Below are 10,571 nucleotides of genomic sequence, written 5' to 3' on the forward strand. Positions count from 1 at the left end.
TGAGTAAAACAAATAAACTTGACAGCGTCTGACTCGCTTCGTAGATGATATCTCGTATTTATGTGAACTTTACTTGGCCTACTGGTATGCAAGATGTTCTTGGCGTGATACGTTTACTTCGATTATATTTCGGAAATTGTCTAGACTTGCTCTATTGACTGGGCTATCTAAAAAACTATTGTATGATGTCTAGTTTTATTACAAACTTTGACAAAAGGATGTCAGTCATTGCATAATGACAGTGGCTGTTTTTTATAAAATTTTGGATTATAGCTTGAAAAGGCTTAGATCTGAAAAGTAGTTAAATATCTCTGGTTTATAAAATATATATATATGTATATACTTGGAAATGTTTTTGGATTAAGATCTGGTCCGAAAGTGAAAATTTTTTTAGACTTCTCATTTCGAATTAGGTGCTGTCCATAACTAAAATCTGGCCTTTAATGGCATATAGTTTGTAGTTCTCTCTTGTTTGATTAAGAAGGTAGTTCGTGTCTGGCTTGGATAATCTGCCTATAAAAACCTACTAAGGTTTTGGAAAATTTTTAAGTTTTTAGAATCCTAAAATTAAACAGCTACACTATGATGAATTCACTTTCCGTATTGGATTGGCAATAATCCATGGATCTTTCTTATTTTAAACAAGATACTAGATAAGAACTGTGTGAAATTTTAAAAGTGACATGGATAACAACTGGGATGCCCAGCATCACCTGCGTACAGTCACGTGCTAACGAATTGTTTTCTTGTTGCTATGGGTGCAAGTGAGGGCTACCTTCTTTTAAAGCATTCAGTTCTAAGTTATTGATGACTATGGATGTTCGCTTAACTTGAAGCTACATTACTCCGAAGTTGGGGACGGCTTCACCCCATGATTTACATTGATATCTTTACTACCTTGTACAAAATTTATTTTGAACTGCAAATGGATTATTTTACAATTCCACTATATTGTCCTAGAATTAGTGGTCTGTGAACTGTAGTGTTCGTTTGCGTATATATAGGTTTATATATTTAGAACTGCTACACACACACACACACACACACCACACATACACACCAGGGTCATGTGGTCAGGTACTCCGCTTCTGCCGTGCACTGCAACGCAAAGCACGCTCCCGCATGACCTCTCTCTCTCTCTCTCTCTCTCTCTCTCTCTCTCTCTCTCTCTCTCTCTCTCTCTCTCTCTCTCTCTCTCTCTCTCTCTCTCTCTCTCTCTCTCTCTGGCTCAAGAAATAATACCCAGCGAGCTCGATCGAGGCCCTCTATATATTAAGTTGCGGGTCCGCCGAGCTTTAGGGTTTCCGCGACGGGTCCTTAGGGGAAACGTGAATGCCTTGCAGGCTATTTGTGGGTTTCCAAGTTGCTCTCAACCAGCTTGTTTGTGATCATGTTAAGTGTGATTATGTAAATATGTTAATAAGACCTTATGATCGCACAGAATTACATGAATATTAAATCCCTGAGGGGATCTTTCCAGATTCAATCACCTACACTTGTATCTATAGTGGCAAGGCAAAAAACTTGAGCATGAGCGGACGAGAGCAAGAGAGGTTATAACATAAGCAACAATACAGGGTTGAGGGGAAATGAGACTATTCCATGTAGGAGTCGAGGTGGGGATAGTCATTCAAGGATATGCCAACAATGTACATTCTGTTATAGCTCAACAATAGTGGAGTACTATGTGTTCCAAAGTTAGACGATACCACTATTCATTATCCAGGTTCGTAGTACGTTGAATCTTTACAATTGGCCATTGCAGGGTGTTCACTAGTTTTACAATATGTTCTTTCTTATTGTTGTACTTTCTTTCAGTCACATCTTAACATCATTGCTGCAAACCCCTGCCGAGGCCTAAAATGGCCATAAATCAACCACTATAATGAGTCTAGCAAGTAAAAGTGATATTGTTGCAAATAAACCAATGCAACCAATCGGTCTTTTCCTTGCTAATGGAAAACAGCTAGGATACATTGCATGGTGACAACAACCTATATATGGTGATAGTACTGGGATGAGGGGAAATGAGGCTTTTTCATGTAGGAGTCGACGTGGGGATAATAATTCAAGGATATGACAACAATGTATGCTCTAGAGATACAAGCAAGCTTCAAGGTTTGTAATCTGGTTTTAAACCTCCATTCCTATGCATTTGCATGGCCAACACAACTAGTCTATGGGGCAAGGCACAACTTCCGTTCCTTATTATTTTTCGGGAGACAAAGTGTGTCTCTCCACCATCCTTCTATATGGCATTTCTCTGTGATGCGCACTATTTGATCTACAATGTTTCTCTTTTGCTTGTTGCATAACGGAGAAGTTTAACTACTCATGTTGTTATGCTGTAGCTCAACAATAGTGGAGTCCTCTGTGTTCCAAAGTCAGACAATACCACTGTTCATTATCCATGTAAGTAGTACATTTCAATCTTTACAGTTTGGAATTGCTTGTTGTCCAGTAGTTTAGAATATGTAATTCTTGCTTATTGTTGTACTTTATTTTAGTCACATCTTAACATCATTGCCAAAAAGCGTCTGCCAAGGTCTAAACTAGCCATAAATAAACCAGGAGAATGAGTCTAGCAAGTAAAAGTGACATTGCTACAAATAAATGAGTGCAACTAATCGATCTTTTTGTTGCCAATGGACAACCGTTACGAGACATTGCATGGTGACAACAACATATATATGGTTGACTTGGTGATGCAAAGTGGTGTTATGCAAGAGCAAGAGCAAAGGGGATAACTAACGGATATCAGGCCACGGTAAGGAGATAGTGGGGGCGTTCATGCAAGGCGATACTAATGGGTGTTACATTCTATAAGTTGTAGTTATCTTGGAATTAATTCTTTGCGCATTGTGTAAATTGTAATGGATGAAAAAGTACTTGGTTGGCCTAAAACAGTTTTGTACAATGCTGCAGAGGTTGCTCCACATAGCCTAAATCATAGTCCCTGTCAACAAAGTACCCGCATCGTATGCTTTTCAACTTAAATCTCTGCATGTAACCACATAGTATCCTCCATGGGTCCCCCTGTAGGGTGCTGCTGTGCTGCATGGGCATTCGAGAGGAAGCTGAGGAGCTGCATGGCCCGCATGGCACTGCCATAAGGCAAGCATAGGTTAGCGTTTTGATTTGAAAAGGCTAGTATTAAAAATCTAAAATTTGGTGATTGAATTAGAAAGAGAAGAAACGATTGAAGGCCTTTCAATGAGTGGTTTGCATCGCTGCACTCATTAACAGATGGATCATGAGAGAGAGCAGCTGCGCAAATTGAAGGTGCAACATATGATGCCAACTCTAGTAGGATTTTGAAGATGCTAGGTGGGATTCGAGTGATATTCAACATGGGCATTCCCAACACGCTGCTGCATTGGGCGATCCTAGCCAAGTGGATGCAAATCAACCCACAAACCTTAATCCTGCCTAGCACCAACATCACCTCCATTGCCTTGCCCAACGCATCACTTATACTCCTGTCCACCCTCATTAACTATCTCCATTTCTCCCTCTTGACCAACAATATGCACAACCAGGTCATGCTCTCTACTCCTTTCTGTACGTCGATCATTATGGAGTCATCTCCTCCTTCCCAAGCTCTAGATTCCTATCTCTACTTAATCAATTAGAGTCATCTCCTCCTTCCTAGACTCTATACTCCTCTCTCTACATAGATCATCTCCTCGTTCCCATGCTTTCTTTAACTGGTCCCTCAACAAACTCATACAGGCTTACAACCCGTGATCAGCTTTTTGTCTCAGACTGGTCCTTTTGTCATACTTAATGTGAACACCTTTAGCATGTACAAGGCCAACAACAACATAATCTTGCTCAAGTATACCATTCTCCCAGTTGGGAGGTGAGACCGTGGACTCCAACACACTCATCTCCTTGACGCCGTTTGGACTCAACATTTTATCCGCTGACTTGCCTTACCTTCATCAAGCCACCTGGCGTGGAGTTAGTCGGCCACTAATTAAACATTGGATGTAGATGCCACCATGGAGAATGTAGCTACCTACAATAGCAATCTCATTGCTCGGACTGTCAACAACACTAAGGACACATTACAAATCAGTGATCACTTTGGATTGATCATGCTCTGCTATATGAGCTTGACACCGTTTCCAACCATGTCTCCTATGCTTTCAATGCCTCCCACCAGGCCAACGGTGCCTCTCCAACCTTGTACCTTTTGACGTGGCAGCAATTGTTACAGTCACTACTTGCTGATAAGGTTTCAACACTTGACTGTCTAATATTGCTCACTTTTGGCTGCTTGTTCCTAGTGTCTTGACTAATGTTATCAAGAATGAAATTATGGGTATGGGACATATCTATTGATAGGCCAATCTGCACTACTATTTGGTGATGCAATCCATGATGTTTTGGTGATATATTTTGCTTTCAATTTTGCTTATGTATCACTCATGATTATAAACTCCAAAGAAAACTTGTACATACACTCCACCGGTGCTACCTCCAAAAGGGTGATTTCATCACTTGTTTCTTTACTAATAGCAAGGCCAACCAAGCAAGACCAGTTTTAGCTGGCCATATAGCTGAAGTCTTGTAGCTATGAACCTTGAGCTCTTGTGGATGGCGCACTCCAGCATGTACGTTGATCGCAATACAACAGGGAACTGCGCTCGCCCTCTATCGAAAGCATGGCTTGCTGTCAGTGTCGACCAATCAAGCTATATCAGCTATTTCTGACATGCCGACGAAGCGTGCACAGGGATATCATAGAGATCCCTGCTGGCGCAAATGTATTGGCCAAATAGACCTTACATTCACTCACGAGCCCTTATGGTCTGATCGCTGGTGCTCTTGCGTCAATGAACAGGATGACGCCTCTGCCTTTCTGCCGTTACTGAGGGCTTGCGCTAAGAACAAGGACTTGTCTAGAGGCACTGCAGTACATGAACAAATATTGGAAAGGGGCCTGCTAGAGAAGTGTTTGAATGCGTTGGTCAGCATGTATGCAAGCTGTGGCGCCCTCGCAAAGGCACAAGAGCTTTTTGATGCATATGCGATTAGGGACATTGTCACCTGGACTGTGCTCATTGCCGCATATGCTCGTGAAGGCCAGGGAAAGGATGCACTCACTTGTTTTGACAAAATGCAGCAGCAAGGTCTTTCACCCAATGCTGTGACCTTTGCCTGCGCTCTGAAAGCATGTGGTAGCATAGGAGCATTTGACCAGGGCGAACAAATTCACGATGAGATTGCCAAGAAAGGGTTGCTTGAAAGCAATGTTAAGCTTGGCACTGCACTATTGGGCATGTATGCCAAATGTGGTTCCCTTACGAAAGCGAGACAAGTGCTTGAAGAGCTTCCATTCCGGGATGTTATTTCTTGGAATACGCTGATTGCAGGATATGTGGAACAGGCAAAAAGTGAGCAAGCTCTGATTTGTTTCGAGCAGATGAAGCATGAAGGCCTCTCTCCAGATGCAGTGACCTTTGCGTGCATCTTGAAAGCGTGTGGCAGCACGGTTGCACTTGAGAAGGGAGAGGAAATTCATGAAGAGATCAATCATCAGGGGCTCTTAGGAAGGGACATTGTACTTGGCAATGCTTTAGTGGATATGTATGCCAAGTGTGGTGCCCTCAAAAAAGCACAGCAAGTGCTCAAAAGTCTTCCTGTTCAAAATATCATTTCCTGGAATGCATTAATGTCAGGATATGTGGAACATTGTGAAGATGAGCAAGCGCTGAGTTGTTTCGCACAGATGCAGTGGGAAGGTCTCCCTCCTGATGCAGTGACCTTTTCTTGTGCGTTGAAGGCATGTGGGAGCATAGGTGCAGCTGACAGAGGTGAGAAGCTTCATCGTGAGATTGCCAAACTGGGTCATCTTAGAGATCACATAAAGTTGGGCACTGCTCTGGTAGACATGTATGTCAAGTGTGGTGCGCTCAAGAAAGCACGAGAAGTACTTGAAGAACTTCCTTCCCGAAATGTAATTTCTTGGAATGTACTGGTCGCAGGATATACTCAGCATGGTAGAGGTGAGGAAGCTCTACACTGCTTCCAACAGATGCAGCAGGAGGGCCTTCCTCCGGATGCAGTTACTTTTGCTTGCATTTTGAAAGCATGTGGAAGGATAGGCAGACCCAGCAGTGCGGAACAAATTCATGCAGCTATAGCTAATCAGGGGCTATTGGAAACTCATGCCATGCTTGGAAATGCATTGGTGTCTATGTATGCCAAATGTGGCGCTATTTCAAAGGCACAGCAAGTCCTTGAAGAGCTTCCTGCTCGAGATGCCATGTCTTGGCACGCATTGATTGCAGGATATGTTGATCATGGCAGGTGGGAGCAAGCATTGAGCTCTTTTGAACGGATGCATTGTGAATGTTTTTTACCAAATGTAGTAACTTTTCTTTACACCTTGAAAGCCTGCACTAGTGTCTGTGCAATGGATGAGGGAGAAAGAGTTCATAATGAGATTGCTACACAAGGCCTCTTGAAAAATAACATTGAACTCAGCAATGCTCTGGTCGATATGTATGCTAAGTGTGGTGCTCTCGCAAAAGCACAAGAAGTGTTTGACCAGATTCCTATCCCTGATATTACATCTTGGAATGCATTGATTGCAGGATATGCTGAGCATGGTGAATTTGAGCTGGCACTGAGAAGGTTTGAGAAGTTGGAGCATGATGGTCTCTCTCCAGATGCAGTGACTTTCACTTGTATCCTCAAAGTGTGTGGTAGCATAGGAGCTCTTGACAAGGGAGTAAAGGTCCATTATAGAGTTGCGCAATTGGGTTTGCTGAAAGGGAATACTAAGCTTGGCAATGCTCTTGTGGGTATGTATGCCAAGTGTGGTAATCTTTCAAAGGCCCATAAAGTGCTGGAGGACCTTTCTATTCGTGATGTCATCTCCTGGAATGTGCTAATTGCAGGATGCACCGCACATGGAGAAGGTGAGCAAGCATTGAACTGTTTTGAAAAAATGCAGTCTGAAGGCATCTCTCCAGATGAAGTGACTTTTGCTTGTATATTGAAGGCTTGTGGCATTGTTGGGGCAATTGTTAAGGGGGGGAAAATTCATGATGAGATTGCTAAGCAAGGGCTTTTGAAAGATAATTTTGTGCTTGGTACGGCTTTACTCGATATGTATGCCAAGTGTTGTAGTCTGGCAAAAGCTCAACAAGGACTTGCACAGCTTCCTGTCCGAGATGTCATCTCATGGAATGCGTTAATGGCAGGTTCAATTCAACAGGGTGAAGGTGCACAATCTCTCAAGTGTTTTTACCAGCTGCAGCATGAGGGTCTCTCTCCAAATGCATCAACATTTTCATGCGTGCTCAATGCTTGCAGTCGCTTGGGTTTAGTAGATAAAGCCATCATTCTCTTTGAAGATATGCATGCAAAATATGGTTTGAAGCCAGAATTTGAGCACTTTGCATGCATGGTTGATGTATTTGGGCGTGCAGGTCTCCTCAATGAGGCCTTCGTAGTGATTGAGAAAATGCCATCTGCCCAAAAGGGGCTTTGGTCTGCTCTTTTAGGTGCTTGCTGGGCTTGGGTGGATGTGAATGTTGGGAGATGGGCCTTTGATCATGCATTAGAGGTCGACAGGAATAATGCTGCATCTTATACGCTTATGGCCAATATATACTCAGCTGCTCACAAGCAAGGTACTACTTGGAATTTTGTTCAAATGGTAGGGCAAGGACGGTGCATTGGAAAATCTGAGCATATCAACATTTTAGCTCGTGGGGATGCGGAGTACACACAGTGCAAGGATTTATACCTGAATTTAGCCCTCAATAAAGTAGGTTATGATTCTTGCAAGCCATTGCCCCTTAAAAATACACTGCAAACAGTGCATAGATGCCAGAAGTTCTTTGTCTGTCATGGTCACCACACTACGACATCCTCTATTTCAAACCAAGGAAAGTGGAAATATCTTGACGACCACGTCGGCAGTCATTTGTTGAGCTCTTATAAGTCTTTCGAAGCAACTGTTAAAAGGAGAAGCTCCAGAGTGTTAACCAATCAATTGAAGATATTCAACTGGTTATCTTGTATTTGTGTAGAGAAAGGAAGTTTTTTCAGAATAGGATTCAAGATTTTGCACAACTCGGTGGACCAATGCTTTTGTTTGTACCATTAATTGTAAGGATGTATGCGTTCATTTGTTTGCTTGTTTGTTCTTGTGTAGGCACCTTGTGTGTGCGTGAGGGTGTGAGTGTGTGTGCATGCGTCTGTGTATATGTGTGGTGTGTACTCTGTGATTTAACCACAGGTTGGGGTGTGATCTCGTCGGCTGATAGACTCGACTGAACAGTGTATCTACAAGCGCCGGAAAACCATGGAGAGCTCGGGCATAGATGCCTTGACTCTTATCAAGGAATTTTTGCATGAGGATTTTGCCTGGGAAGGGTTTGCTCTTGTCACGGAATTGCGTATTCCAGTACAGGAGCTTATGGATTCTGTTACTCAATATGCCTTTAATGGGGTGATTCTCTTCTTCCTGGGTCAAATGCCTATTTTTCAAGATGTAGCTCAATGGGTTGATTTTCTACTTAAACGACAAGCAGTCCGAGGGGTTTATTTCTTGAGAGGATTTTATAAGGTCTTATTGGCAGACATGGATGCTCGAGATGCTTCGCTTGAAATGTCTCTTCTCCTCTTCAATACGCAAATGAGTCATGTATTGCCGTGGCCTCTCACCAAGGATCATCGGAGCCCTATTTGCCATAGGTGCCTTGTTTGGGTTGAGGTGGTAGATTTTCCTCGCACTTGGCATCACTTTCTTCTCTTGTTGGTTGCCAAGTTGGCAAGGTCATCTTGTTAGAGTTTTGGCATCTCAAGTGAATTGCCCAATGTGATCCCATTAGTTCTTTTGGCTTTTAGGTAGTTATTTTACTTATTGTCAAAGTCTGGGTAGGGCAATTTACTGAGGTTGCTATATAAGCCAACCTCTTGCCGCCATCGTATATACATTCAGTTATTCATTGCCAAGCTTGATTGGTTCAAGAGACTCTCTCTCTCTCTCTCTCTCTCCCCCATTGGTCTCTACGTTTCTGCATCATCGACTTTGACATGGTATCAAGGCCTTGGTGGAGGCGGAATTGCATAGTGGAGAAGAGTCTGTGAGAAAATCACCTTGCCGTTGGCGTTTTTCTTCCCTCCGATCGGCGTTCTAAAATGCACATCCCCAATGCCGGAGAGCCCTTGTGCGGTGTAGAGCTCGGCTGTCTTCCCTGCGGATAGCGTTTCAAAACGCTGTCATTAGCGCTCCTGGACCGCAAACCGCAACCTCCCCCACTCTCCTTTGTGTGCGTATTGGAACGCTGCCAACCCCTTGCCGCACCAGCATCTCAGAACGCTATCTGCCATCTCCCCCACCCTCTTGGCCCGCCTGCATTTTTGAAATGCGAGACAGGCAGCATCGCCTTGTTATGGAGTACGGTGACCTGCACGCCCGCCTGCGTTTTAAAACACTCGTCTGGCGGCCTGTCTAGTCCATGAACCTTCTCCTCCCTCTTGAGCGACCAGCGTTTTTAAACGCTGTCACCTTTTCCCCCCCTCCCCGACCTTGCTTTCTTGTGCATAGTACATCGCCCTTGCATTAGAAGGTTTCCCAATTGTCAAGAGGCACCAAAAGGGCATTCTTTTCATCGGCTTTGAAAGGCTTCATCCGCCTTTCGAAGGTGCTTTGACATGAGGTTTGGGAGACGAAGAGGCGGATTTTGGAGTTGAACAAAGGGAAAGCAAATTTTGCGGAGCCGTTTTAGCCGCGGAGTGGATCAGCTTGGGAATTGGAACGGCTTAGAATATTTTTGCGGCTTGGTTCATGCGACCACCCTTGAAGTGGAGAAGGATTCCCGGAGTTCCAGATCTTGCAATTTCAACATGGCCCCCCCTTGCTCGATCGCTAGCGACAAATTGAATGGCAATAATTACGCTCATTGAAATTTGGTAATGTGACTGGTTATCACGAAAAGGCTTATGGGATATTGTGGACTGCTCGGAGCCCTGCCCCATGAGAGATTCCAATAACAGGTACACCCACCTTCAAGATGACGAATATCTCAAATAATGTGTCGATTGGGATGCGGCTAACGCGAAGGCAATGTCATCCATTGAGGGATCTCTTACAAAGTTCCTTTCTCCAGCCATTAAGACTTTGAAGACTGCCAACGGTATGTGGTTCAAGCTCGTTGGAATGCTTGATTGGGATTCTACGATGTGAGCAGTCACCTTCCTTGAACAAGTATTTGCTATCTAGTTTCCATGACGAAGCTCCATGCAATCATTTCTTATGAAGGCTAAAGTTATTCATGATCAACTGTCGACTATGAAAAGTGCATTGACGAGTACTCAGTTAACTACTTTAGTTCTCACAAAGTTGCCTAAGGAGTATGAGACGATTTCTAGGATACTTGGGCTCCAAGTCACGAAGGAAAAACTGAAATTTTATGATTTCAGCTCTTTTCTCATTGAGAAGTAAGCCGTGATGATAATTCAAGGCAAAATCCACAACTCTGAGATAGCAGGTGAGGAAGCACTTGCTACTTCGGATTCCATATTGAGGACCACGAACCGTTGTT

General features: G+C 43.5%; 1 protein-coding gene across 1 annotated transcript; it reads left to right on the forward strand.

Annotated features, from left to right (window-relative positions):
• The first annotated feature begins 4,533 nt into the window (after positions 1 to 4,533).
• On the forward strand, positions 4,534 to 8,958 carry LOC147419194 (pentatricopeptide repeat-containing protein At3g53360, mitochondrial-like). The gene has a single exon (XM_086505927.1). It carries the CDS (start codon positions 4,721 to 4,723, stop codon positions 8,126 to 8,128), a length of 3,408 nt encoding a protein of 1,135 aa, XP_086362053.1. The 5' UTR covers positions 4,534 to 4,720; the 3' UTR covers positions 8,129 to 8,958.
• Positions 8,959 to 10,571: the final 1,613 nt, after the last annotated feature.

This window comes from Adiantum capillus-veneris, chromosome 29, assembly GCF_014529385.1.
Source record: "Adiantum capillus-veneris isolate H3 chromosome 29, ASM1452938v2, whole genome shotgun sequence".
NCBI classification, from domain to species: Eukaryota; Viridiplantae; Streptophyta; class Polypodiopsida; order Polypodiales; family Pteridaceae; genus Adiantum; species Adiantum capillus-veneris.